The sequence below is a fragment of the Meriones unguiculatus genome, chromosome 15 (assembly GCF_030254825.1).
Source record: "Meriones unguiculatus strain TT.TT164.6M chromosome 15, Bangor_MerUng_6.1, whole genome shotgun sequence".
Lineage (NCBI taxonomy): Eukaryota > Metazoa > Chordata > Mammalia > Rodentia > Muridae > Meriones > Meriones unguiculatus.
The window spans coordinates 78,046,805-78,059,655 of record NC_083362.1 but is presented as its reverse complement, the minus strand read 5'-3'; the positions used below and the strand labels follow the sequence as shown (position 1 = coordinate 78,059,655).

Here is a 12,851-nt window from a genome sequence, read left to right as displayed (position 1 = left end):
TCAGAACAACAAATGGTTTTGAGCTGCTGTGTGGATTCTGGAAATTAAACCTGGGTCCTCTGAAAGAGTAGCCAGTATGCTTAACTGCTGAGCCATCTCTTCAGTCCCCCAATACTTATCTTGTAAAACATTATTGTTGAGAGAGAGAGAGAGAGAGAGAGAGAGAGAGAGAGAGAGAGAGAGCATGTTAGTGTGTCAGTGTCAGAGTCTATGGACCTGCTCTGTTTTCAGAGACCCTCCAGCTTAGGTGTTGTTCTAATCAGCTTTGATTTGATTGCCAAATTGACATAGCCTAGAGCGGTGGTTCTCAATCTTCTTCATGTTTAGACCCTTTAATATGGTTCATCATATTGTGGGGACCCCCCAACCATAAAATTATTTTTGTTGATGCTTCATAACTGTAATTTTGCAACTGTTATGAACTGTAATATACATATCTGTGTTTTCTGATGGTCTTAAGTGACTCCTGTGAAAAGATAGTTAGCTCCCCCAACAGGGTTGTGACCCATAGGTTGAGAACCACTGGCCTAGAGTCACTGGCGAGGAAACACCTGGATTGGAGAACTGCCTAAATCAGATTGCCTAGGGGCATGCCTGTAGGGTGCTGTCTTGATTATTAATTGATGCAGGAGGGACCGGCCCACTGTGAGTGACACCATTCCCTAGGCAGGGGGCCAGCTGGATATGAACCTGCGAGAGAACCAACAAGCAGCATTCCTCCATGGTTTCTGCTTCAGATTCCTGTCCCTCGGTGATGGATTGCCACCTAGAAGTATCAGCCAAATAAATCCTTTCCTCCCCAGGCTGCTTTTGGTCTGTTTTATCACAGCCACAGAAACAAAACGAGATCAGACGCCATTGCCAGCCTTTAAATGAGCACAGCTTTGTAGTGTATGTGATGGCTGGGAGGGGGTGCAGCCCATTCTTTGTCCTCATTTTCCAAAAATCTTATCTTGCCAGATTTCACTGAAAATCCTGTCAAGAATATCTGGGTTACAGGGATTGAGCATCTGTGAGACTAAATTTGAGGAGAATGAAGAACTTACCATGTCATCTGTTCTCATAAACAGTTTCTTCCTCTCGAATGACTTCCTATTTCTGGGCTTGGGGTTATTCTATCACAGAATACCACCTTAATGGGCACACGGTGTGCTTCTGCATGCACGCAACCTAGGACTCTTGTCCTAGGGCTTCAAGGGCTCACGTGTGCTCCACTCTCCTCCCTAGCTAGGACGTCAACACAAGGAAACAGAGATCATCTTCCCTTCTTGGGTTGTCACTCATAGACTTGGGGAAGGTGGCGCATGCTTTCAAAGAGGGGAGGGCACTGTGCCTTGGGACTTCAGGGGCTGCTGTGAAGGAGTGAGCTCAAGTCCAGCTCTCACCAGGCTTTGTTCTAGGTGGATTTGTCCACCCTCAGTAGTAGAGGGATCTGTCCCTCACCTGCAGCCTCTGAAGAGCTGTTTACTGAGGGCCCATCATGCCCCAGTTCCAGCTTGTATATGAGGCCATTGGTTTCAACCCTGCCCTTTGATCACTTGAGATTTGCCACAGCCCATGGGTCAATCACATAGCCAGGGAGAGGCAGGACCAGGAGCAGACTGAGACCCGTCCATGTCTAACCCTTGCCTGAGGAGCCCTGTAGGTGTGAGGCTCACTGCTTTCTTCTTTTTAAAATTTAGTGAGAAGATTTTTCTTACAGTGTACGTGGGTCACATTCTTTCTCCTTCCCTAGCTTCTCCTAGCTCTCTCCTCCTGTCTACTCACCAACTTCATATTCTTTCCCTTAAAAACCAAACCTAAACAATACAAGAGCAAGCATACACTCTCTCCCCACCCGTGACACACACACAAGTAAGCAAAACAAAAAGACAGTAAGAGTCTGTTTTGGGTTGGTGAACTATTCCTGAGCATGCAGCCTGCCCTGGAGTGAAGCTGATATACCCATTGTTACTCATGCTCAAAATCTGCACAAGTTCAACCAGAAAAAAAAAAAAAATCCCAGCACTGGGAAAGGGAAGTGGGCACAAAGTCCCATCCGTAACCAAGAAATGATAGCTGCCGAGAGAAGGGAAAGCAGTTTTCTTCACTGGAGGGTCACATTCTTGTTCTGGAACTGAGGGCTCCTTACACTCAGCTTAGCTCTGTGCTGTTAAAATTAGTGCCTTCCTCCTCTGTAGCTACCTGCTCCCCAGTTCTGTGTCCTGTTGGCTGGTCACCCCACTGTCACTGGGGGAGGTTGGAGGGAGAAGGGCACAGCCAGGCACCTTGGTACAGCCTCTTTGAATACTGTTCCTAATCTGTGTTGCCCTTCCTGCCCCCACAGGTGACCCTGCCCTCTCTGGGACAAGCACAGCTGCTGAATTACCGACAAACTCCACAGAAATGGCCGGGGCCTCTGTGAAGGTGGCGGTGCGTGTCCGCCCCTTCAACTCTCGTGAAATGAGCCGGGACTCCAAGTGCATCATTCAGATGTCAGGCAGCACCACGAGTAAGTACTGGCCTTAATGGCCACACCACCAACTGCTGGTCACATGGGACCCAAGAGCCAACCTAACTTAGCCTAGTGTAAGAGCTCTGAGCCTTCCTCACCCACGTGGTGTGGGGGTCCCCAGGCTCATGATGCCCACAGAAGACAGCTTGAGGAAACAGAAATTTGTTCTCAGGTTCTGGAAGCCAGACATTCAAAATCAAGGCGTGGGTAGGTGCCACAGAGGACCATGCTTTCTTCCTCTGCAGGTGTCTGATGGTTGCTGCCTGGTTGGGCTTGTGGCCACGTTGCTCCCATGTCTGCCCACATTGTCCCTTGGTGTCCCTGCTATCTGTGTTCCCGGTGTTCTGGTTGTTTGAGATGGAGTCTCAGAGTGTATCTTAAGATGGATTAATATTCACACTGTAGCCCAGGCTGTCCTTGAACTCTTGCTTCAATGTCCTATGTTGTAATTCCAGGTTGGCCTGACACACAGGCATTTGCTAGCATATCTGGATGTATATATGTGTCCTCAGGTGGCCTCTTTTAAGGTATAACTGAATTCATTGTGACTCCACTTTAACAGTAACCCCGTCTTTACCATGCTGTTTTCAAACCTGTACTTGGTCTCAGCTACTTGGGAGGCTGAGGTAGGAGCACTACCTAAAACTAGGAGTTCAAGCCCAGCTTGGGTACCATAGTGAGGTTCAGCCAAAGGAAAAAAAGAGGCTGCTTCCAGATAAGACAACACTCTGAGGTTCCAGGAATATGAATTTGAGGGGTGCAAGCCAATACTATTTAAGTCAGGGTAGGTATGGTTACAGCTCTGGGGTTTCTGCTCCCTGCTTTGTCTGCTCTTTACCGTGTTTCTCATTTGGTCATGTCAGACTCTGACAAGTCAGGAGGAGGGTTCTAACCTTGGGGAGCAGGAGGCAGTAAACCAGTGGACACCCTTTCTTAAGGCCCTGGACATAGACCTGCCCCAAAGTTCCCAGAAGCAGCAGGATCTGACTGCTAGGGTGGGGCACAAGCCCAGTCTCAGAGGCACTTGTCTGTTCATTCTTTTTTATGGGGGAGATTTCGTAATGAGATGTGATAGACAGGCAGAGAGGTGGGCAGATGACAGTGGGAGGCTTGCTGGATTTTCAAGATCTGATAAACACACCCAGTCTGTGAGCAGAACTTAGCAGGGCCATCTGTGGATGCAGTCCCCTCATTCCTCCACTAGGGGTGCTGTCAGCCTTGCCTCTGACTCCCTAGGTTGGGTGGGCTCACTTTGGGGTCCTTTTTAAATGGCCCAGTGTTTGAGTAGACTTCACTGATGACAGTCCACCTTAAAAAGCTTGCGTCTTAGGATAGGAACAGGTTGCCACCTCTGTTCAGGGTTGTCTGGGCTTGATGGACACGTGAGCCTGGGTGTGACGTGGGTTCTATCCATGGGCTTCCACAAGCTCTTGCTGGTACAGACTGTATCCAACGGCTAGCACCAACGGCTATGTGGTCCCTCCGTAGGGTGTCAGGTAACGACAGGACTCTCACTGTGTTTAGTCCTGTGCAAGCATCTGCTCTGTCATTTCCTAGCTCACAGGTAGCTGCTACATTAAGGGTCTCAGATTGTATCCATTGCTGTCTCTTTGGGTGGCCACTAGGCCTAGTGAGGGGGGAGGAGGAGGAGGACTTTGGGGTCACTGTGGGTGCACCAGGCACCTTTAGGTCCTGTTAGTCTGTAATTGTCATCTGGGTAAATAACGTTCTTTGTCTGAGCGTTCCCGACCTAGCGGCTGGGTCATCAGTGCTACATCTGTCCATCTGTCGCTGACACAGCCAGCCTGGGCCTGTCACAGTGGGGTTTTGTGTGTCTTATTCATGGTCCATACCTTCACTATACAATGGGGCAGGCTACACCTCTCAGCTTTTGCGCTCCTTAAGTCATATCCTATACTCAAAGGACAAGAAGACGGTGAGGCTCTGGTTTAGCCATGTCTCTGTGCAGGCCTCAGGGCAGGCTGATGACAGGTTCCCAGGATGTGGCCCTGAGTGAACTCCAGGAGAGCCAGGGATAAAGAACCTGGAGGGGCTGCACTATGCTTTTGGATTACTTGGGACCGACCTTGGTGGGTCATCCCTTTAGGCCTCAGTTTCCCCACCTGTGCAAAGGAGTGATTGATGCTAGGTACTCCCCACAGTTCAAATCCCAGGTCATTTCTGAACACTCTACTCTCACAGAGAACCCCCGGGTCGGAAGACAGCTGCCCCTGCATCCGCTCAGCAGCCGCTCCTCGCTCTGCTGTGCTCCTGGCTGCAGGGAGACAGTCTGACCCTGAGAAAACTGCTCGATTACTTTCTTCCCTCCCCACCCCGCACACTGCCCCACCCCCACATTTGTCCTCCCCAACGGGTGGCCACCCCTGTGCAGGCCCCACAGGCCTGGCATTGTGTGACTTCTCTTGAAAGAGCCTGCCTCCCAGGGGCCCAGGCAGAATAAGGGTGGAAGGGATGGAGCCTTTAATGAGCTGGTCCAGTGGACTGGCTTCTAGGCCTGAGTGGCCCCATTTTGCCCTCCTCCTGCTTCCACACGCAGCCTGTTGCTTTCTGGCCTAATGGGCTCTGCTTCTATGAGAAACGGACTGTTGGGGGTGGGGTTGTTGGCACAAAATAGGCCTTTGCAGGGTGAGCTGGGAGCTGTGGTTGGACAGCTAGGCCTGCTGCTGCTGTGTGAACTGCAGGGGAATCTCCCCCTCTCAGGAGCTTAGGTCCCATGGGTAATGACTGAAGGTACTTTCATTATCATAGACTGCAGTGTTGAGGAGACAGGTTGTTGGGGGCAGGAGCAAGCAGGCCCATGCCCAGAATTCTATGCCGGGGAGACCCCACAGTGGACTTTCCCCCTATAGCTTGAAGTGAAGCTATATGAACCACTTATAGCTTGATGTAGCATCCTCCCGTATGTGTGTCTCCAAACTCCCCCCTTTTGTAAGGAGATCAGTCACAACAGAGGACATCACTGTAATAAACTCCATCTGCAGGGACTCCCATGTCCAAACACCTTGACAGACCAGGGAGTTCATTTTGAAGTTGGTACAGGTTTTGGAGAACAGCTCAGTCATGACTGAGAAGAGGCATGTTGTCCCTCCCCATAGGGCTGGAAGTCATTTTGGATGCTGGCTGGTGGGGTGTACCACGGTATTCTAGAGGCTGTATTGTGATTCTCACTAAGGAAAGCTGGTCCCAAGTTGACAGAGTCCTGGGGGTGGGGCAGCGTTACTTTCCAGAACCAATGGTGACTCTGATTGGTCCATGTCCTTTATGGATGTGAGGACCCAGGGAAGGGTTGCATCTGGCCTGGAATCCTCAGCCTACATCAACACAGGTATTTTGTTTGACAGGCTGGAGACCACAGCTTTAGGGTGTGGGAATCCAGTCACACACACCCTCCCCCCCGTGGCTACTGAGCATAAGTGCTGTGCGTTTACCTGTTGGGGGTAAAAGTTGTAGGATATGTGTGGGGCAATGCAGGCTTCCTGGACTCTTGGGGGTCTCTACTGAGAAACTTCAGGGCCCAGCTGTGGGTGACACGTCAGTACTCACTCAGAATTTGTCCTGGCTGTAAGATTAAGATGTGCTGCCTCAGCCATGTAGAGGTTGGGCTGGGGCCTCTGTGAAGATGGAGGAGGAAGCGGGCACCGTGATACCTTACGAGAAACAGGTCAGGATAGGCCCGTGAGCTTGGGTTATAACAGTACGGCTAGATGGCGCTCACTGCCTAACAACAGGAGAGGAAAAGACTGTGATATGCCTGCAATGCGTGCCCCCTGTAGGACAGTGAGCATGCCTCCCCCCGCTGATGAGCTATGAGCCATGCAGGCATAAGAGTTCCTGCAAGAGCCAGGACTGGGAATGTCACAGGGTGCCCTCGACTTCAGCTACTTTGGAGGCACAAGTGTGCCAGGCAGGGAAGGTAGATGACCCTTGACTAGGGGAGCTGGAGCCTGCAGTGTGACTGTCTTCAGGAAGGAGACACCAGAAGACAGGCCTGGCCTGGTGGTGCCCCCTGGCATCCGGGAGTCCACCTCAAAGCAGAGACTCCCCCTGCAAGGGGGTCTCTGGTCCCATCTAGTTTGCGGGTCTGGCTGCCTGGGGCCCTCTGAGGACTAGGCTCTTGCTTGAGGAGGCAGCGGACAGTTGAGACTCCACAGCATAGAATCAACCAGTCTTGTTTTCTTGTGCCCTTGCAGCGATCGTCAACCCCAAACAGCCCAAGGAGACACCCAAGAGCTTCAGCTTCGATTACTCCTACTGGTCACACACCTCGGTGAGCTGCGTCTGGTGGGAAGCAGCTGGTGTGGACACTGGCCCTGCTCTGATTGCAGTGTGACCCCCAGGAGGCCAGAGACCTCTGCTGCATGCTCCCCTATAAGATAGGATGAAGACTCTACCCTATCGCTTGGAGGGCCAACCTATAAGGACCAGATCCTTTTGCTCATAGTCCCAGCAGCACAGCTGTGACCACCCACTTGTCTTCTCTCCTTCCCCAGACATTCCAAACCCAGAAAACCCAAAGCTGAGCCCTACCTATGGGCTCCAGGACCCTGAAAGCTGAGCGATGTGAGGACTCTGGTCTCCTCCCTCCCCAGTCCCCGCCTCCAATCCACACCAAGCCCTGCTTGTGTTCCGCCCTTTCATGGATCCTTCTGGAAACATGCAGTCCACCCCCTCGATCTCTCTGGCCTCTGTCTCTTTGAATGTGTTTCCAGAGTTTCCTGTTGCTGCTCCCTCCCCCCCACCCCAAATCTTTTTAGCCCTTCTCCTCAGTTTTGTCCTTTGGTTTAACCATGCTGTTTCTCTGCCTGGGGAACCCTCTGCCCTCAGGATAATGTCCAGATGTCATAGGATAGCCCAAAGGGTCCTTGAGCCCCATGAGGCCTGCTTCCTTTCAGCTCTAGCTATTGCTAAACCCACCACCGTCACATGAACCGGCTGGGCTGAGCTCTTACATGTGGGCCTTTGCACATTCTGCTCTCTCTGCTGATCTCTTTGCCCTGCCCCCCTCCACTGCCCAGCCACAATGTCTCTCATTCGTGACTCAGAGGACCCCTCAGAAAGCCACTCCCGGTCAGGATTGGGATGTACCATAGCACGTCTTTTCACCTCAAGGCCCTGTCCCCATTTGGGCTCTGAGGACTCTGGAGAACTTATAGCCTCCTATAGCCACACCTCCTCTCTCTGCAGCCCGAAGACATCAACTATGCCTCTCAGAAGCAGGTCTACAGGGACATCGGGGAAGAGATGCTACAGCATGCCTTCGAGGGCTACAATGTGTGCATCTTTGCCTATGGGCAGACAGGGGCTGGCAAGTCCTACACTATGATGGGCAAGCAAGAGAAGGACCAACAAGGCATCATCCCACAGGCATGACTGGGGTCTAGAGGAGAGTGGGAGACAGCTTGAGAGGGGGAAAGGGTGGGGAGGCAGAGCGCTGCCTGGGATGGGCTGCAGGGGCAGGTCAGCCTTAGAAGGTGCCCAGCGGGGACGTAGCTACAAGACAAGGCACCGGCTGGGCAGATGGCAGGTAGACAAGGGGTGAGCATATGCTTGAGATACAGATGGCTCCTCAGAAGCCACTTTATGTCTGACCTCTCCCAGCCATTCTCTCCTCCAGGCAGGAGGTCTCTGGATCCAAGCTGGCCAGCACTTGTCCTGGTCAGAGGAGGAGGAATACTCAGCTCAGGAACGGTGCCCCCAGCCTCTATGCAAATGAGAACAGGGCAATAGATAACCTAGGAAAGGGTCAGATACTGACCAGGGGAACGAAGCAGACAATGGGCTGCTTGGATTCAGGCCTTTACACTGGAATGTGCATTTGAGAGGGACCAGAGGGGTCTGGCAAAGCAGTATCCTGCCTGGGCACAAGCTGCCCACAGCACCATCAGGGACAGGGCTCCGGGCCACCCTCAGCAGCTAACATGTTTTCTTCCATCTTTGAAGCTCTGTGAAGACCTCTTCTCTCGAATCAATGACACGACCAATGACAACATGTCCTACTCTGTAGAGGTAGGACATCCTGCCTGCCGCTTGTTTCTCAGTTTAGATCTGGGGAGTTCTGAGTGTAGCTGTGATGCTCTTCTGACCTAAAATGAGGATCTGTTCCTGTCACTCGTCCACACCATGACTGTGTCTGCATGCCCACATGGGACTTGGAGACTCTCAGAGCTAGGGTGATGGGAAGTTGACTCCTGGCAGGTGTTTATTGCATAACTACTTCTTCTGCCAAGTACAGAGGCAGACACCACAGAGCTGGAAAGCCTGGGCTGTGCTGTGTCTGAGGTAGCCTCAGGGTGACTGCAGGGCCTTGTACTATGTGGCTGTTCTCAAGGTGGCTCTGCGTGGGAGAGGGCTGGACAGGTAAAAGTAGGCTGACCCTGGCTGAGCGCCCTCTGTGTGCCCTGCCCATCAGGCAGCCGCCATCCTGCCTTGGGATCCCTAATGGTATAGCTTGGTCCTATAGGTCTGTTACATGGAGGGAGGGCTAGGCAGCTAGAGGTGACACAGAGGCCGCAGGCTGGGATGCTCTGTGTGCCCTGCCCAGGGATCAACCCTCTGCCCTGCCACAGGGTCCTGACAGTATAGCTCAGCCTCACTTGGGGTCCTGATGGTATTGTTCTACAGGTCAGCTACATGGAGATTTACTGTGAAAGGGTTCGGGACCTCTTGAACCCCAAGAACAAAGGCAACCTGCGTGTGAGGGAGCACCCTCTGCTGGGGCCCTATGTGGAGGACCTCTCCAAGCTGGCTGTAACCTCCTACAATGACATCCAGGACCTCATGGACTCAGGGAACAAGGCCAGGTGTGTGGGGTGACTTGTTCTCCTTGGCCACACTTTCACCTCAGGGCACTATTGGGTTCACCCCTTGGTAGGTCTGTGTGATGGCTCCCAAGAAGGTATGGGCCTCATGTGCCAGGCCACTGAGGACATGGGTCAGCCTGAGGACATGGGGGATACCTTGGTTCCCGCCCACATGAGGGCTCCTAGTAGGCTGAGCATGTGGGCCATGTCACCTCCAGCAACAGGGCTCTGGCAGAATACCAATAGCTTGGAAAGCCAGTCTTCATGCCTGAAGGCAGCTGTTCTGTCAGGCCTAGGTCTCGAAACTGTAAGGGTCATCATGGTGGCCATAAGCAACCCATCTCCTTTAGCCTGGAACATTGATTGGCATGATGGTCCTTCTGACACACAGGTTGCCCCAGGTTGCTCAGGTGACTGCCTTCAGCTCTCGAGGTAGTGTGCGTGTGTGTCCTGAACTACCCTGACAACCCCTCAGGGTAGTTCATGATAAAGCCCCTCAGTGCATGTGAGGGACACTGTGACCTTTGCATGCCGGAGGCAGGTTCTGAGCTGTTGCATCTCCATCTTGGGAGAGTCTGTGAGGTTCTTGTAAGGTTGGGGCAGTGTTGGGACCAACCCCCTCCTGTCTCAGGCAGCCTCGGGTTCTTTCTCCAGAAGGGCCACATGGTTGGCCCTTGTTATGTTCTGTGGAGTTTGGCTACTAGGGACGTGGTGGGCTCCTTGGGCTTCCCAGAGGGGCAATGAGATGGGAGATGGATATTTTCTCCTTCCAAGGGGGTTCCCACATCAAAGCCTATGAGGACTTCTGTGATCTTGAGTCTCAGTAGCAGGAGGCTCCTGAGACTCAATATATATACCCCCGATACACACGACGCCATTTGAGGGCTGAGCATGTCCATGATTGACTAGCAGATGGACACTGGGCTTGAGTTCTGGCAGGTGGTGTGGTCGCAGCCAGGCTGAGGGATTTGAGCCCCAGTGACCTAGATGAGCACACTGGTCCACTAGTAACACTCATGCCTGACCACTGGGTAAGGGACAGATAACTTCAAGCAGCTTCCTGCTCTCAGGACTGTGGCGGCCACAAACATGAATGAGACCAGCAGCCGTTCCCACGCTGTCTTCAACATCATCTTCACCCAGAAGCGCCATGATGCAGAGACCAACATTACCACAGAGAAAGTGAGCTGTGGAGGGATCTGGGTGGGCAGGTTCCATCTAGGGTGGGTTAGGGGTGGAGGGTAACACTGGTGTTTATACGGACTGGCAGGGCAGGGTCCACACTGGGAACAGGACACATGGTGGGCAGCATCTTTTTCCGCACGGGTGGCTGTGCTGAGGAGGAACAGTCCTGGAGGTCCCATTGTCTGGTGTTCTTTCCGGGGGTCTTCTGGGAGGGCAGCGGGGTCCTTCTGAGTCTCTTGTCAGTATCTGTGTCCCTTTACCTGAAGGTTCTCCTATGTGAACATTCTCTCAACCTCCTGGGGGAAAAGCTCTATAGAGGAGCTAAGTAGGGTCCATGTCAGTTCCTGACAGTGTTGGGGTCACCTGGGAACTGTGTCTTTATGAAATAGCGAGAGGCCAGGAAGGCAGAGGAGAGCCGAGGTCTCTAGAGAGGACAAGGTTTCACTGCCAGGGTTCCTGAGAGAGTCCCTCTTATGTCCAGTATGTGGTCAGAAGAGGCTGTGCCTTCCTGGGGCAACTTCCTGACCGACCAGCTTACTGAAGGAAGCCTGGCCAGGGCCCTGTGAGGCAGCTGAGCAACAGCTAAGGCCTTTTTTGGATCTGTGTTCAAATTCCATCACGGATGATTAGAGACATCTGTGAGAATGGGTGACAGTGCCTAACTGAGTCTGCCTCCTGTGTTGCTGTGTATAGTGCCCAAGGAGGCAGGGCCATGGGAGGTGTGGGCGCCTTCTGAAGAGATGGTGTGGCGTCTCGCTGGGAGAGAACATCAAAAAAGCTGTGCTCATGACACTGTCCCCAGAGGGACAGGCTCTACTCCGCAGCCCTGCAGCAGCGTTGCGTTAGGGGCTTGCAGCAGGAGATTGCATTTGGTGCTTCTGCCATTTCAGGTGAGCAAAATCAGCCTGGTGGACCTGGCTGGCAGTGAACGAGCTGACTCCACAGGCGCCAAGGGCACACGACTCAAGGTAGGGCCAGGCTATCGCACCCAGAAAGAGCACTGAGTCCTGGCAGAGGCCCAGTGTGCTCTGGGGAGGGCTGGACAGGAAGTCTGTTTGGAGATAGGCCACCACCAAAAGGCAAGCCTGAACAGGGGTGGAGGGGTGGGTACACGGGCTGGAGCCTTTGACCTTCAGTAGGCAGAACACCAGTCTTGGCACTCCAGCTCTAGTAAATGAGGACAAACACCGGCTGGAGACTAAGCCCATAGTGCCCTTCACTGTACTTCATATTCAGTGCTCTCTGTTTGCCACCCCAGGGAGACAGGCTGTGGGCCGACAGTGGGCTGAGCTGGATAGCCTGTGTCCTGAGCGCACACCCTCTCTGGAAATAATCTTGCATGTCAGGAAGGGGCACTTTTGCTTTTCTGAGTGTCTCCTGATTTGACTTAAGCCATGATCTGTTGATTGGGAAGAGCCTCTTAATGTACTGTGAGGGGGCGTGTGAAAGGTAACTAGGGTGCTGATGGGAGCTGAGCAGAAACAGTGGACCTCTGTCCAGTTGCTTGCCCCAGTGTCCTCTGTGCCTAGTGACCTCAGAGATCAGCTCCAGAGCCTAGAGCCTCAGCACCTGCCACACAGTCCTGGCCCCAGGAGATCGTGCTAGGTCAAGGGGCTCCAGGTGCCACCTGCCGTCCTGATCACCTTCTCTTCCCACAGGAGGGAGCCAACATCAACAAGTCTTTGACCACCCTGGGAAAGGTCATCTCTGCTCTGGCTGAAATGGTGAGTTGGCCCCAGGCTTCCGCAGCTAAGTCGGTGGGATGGACTATAGAGATGCAACCCTCACCTGCCCCCAAGGAAAAGCTGTCTTTCACGCATTTTCCTTGGCTCTGTCTTTGGAGAGGGAGCTGGGGAGAGTGCCCATAAAGCTAAAAATGAAATAGCAGCTCTTGTCAGAACCCCAGCTTCCTCACCTGTAAAACAGAGGCCATGCGCCTCCCCTTCACTCCTTTCTGAGGGTTACCACGTGTCGACAGCGAGCGGGTTGGCTCGTGGATGGGTAGCACAGTGGCTGGCTCTGACCGCTGTTGGTCTGGTACAGGCCATCCTCTAGAGGGAGCCCACAATCCTTGGAGCTGGGTTTGACATCCCCTACGGTGTCTACTCAATGGGAAGACTCAGCAGTGTCTACTTACCAAAACACCCTGGGGGGATTCTAGAGGCCTCACCAATTCTGAAATTCTTAAGAGTATGCAAAGATCGCTGCATGACAACAGCCTGAGAGGTCGATTTGCCTGTCGTGACCAGCTTAGGGTGGCTTGCTGTGTTTGGGCAGTGAATGACGGATACCTAGCATGCACTTGGGCTTCTGCCTACAATTTGTCCCTCTGGAGCCAGCTTGTCCTCTCT

The 12,851-nt window shown here is 52.9% G+C and overlaps 1 protein-coding gene across 18 annotated transcripts in view; it reads left to right on the top strand.

Annotated features, from left to right (window-relative positions):
• Kif1a (kinesin family member 1A) overlaps positions 1 to 12,851 on the top strand; it is an 84,636-nt gene that overhangs the window by 17,219 nt on the left and 54,566 nt on the right. For all 18 annotated transcript variants that reach the window (XM_060368901.1, XM_060368900.1, XM_060368899.1 and 15 more), the window contains exons 2-9: positions 2,327 to 2,491; positions 6,706 to 6,782; positions 7,700 to 7,879; positions 8,456 to 8,521; positions 9,137 to 9,315; positions 10,386 to 10,497; positions 11,391 to 11,468; positions 12,159 to 12,224. In XM_060368901.1, coding sequence (XP_060224884.1) covers positions 2,386 to 2,491; positions 6,706 to 6,782; positions 7,700 to 7,879; positions 8,456 to 8,521; positions 9,137 to 9,315; positions 10,386 to 10,497; positions 11,391 to 11,468; positions 12,159 to 12,224 — 864 coding nt within the window. In that variant the 5' untranslated portion in view covers positions 2,327 to 2,385. The remainder of the gene's footprint in view (positions 1 to 2,326; positions 2,492 to 6,705; positions 6,783 to 7,699; positions 7,880 to 8,455; positions 8,522 to 9,136; positions 9,316 to 10,385; positions 10,498 to 11,390; positions 11,469 to 12,158; positions 12,225 to 12,851) is intronic.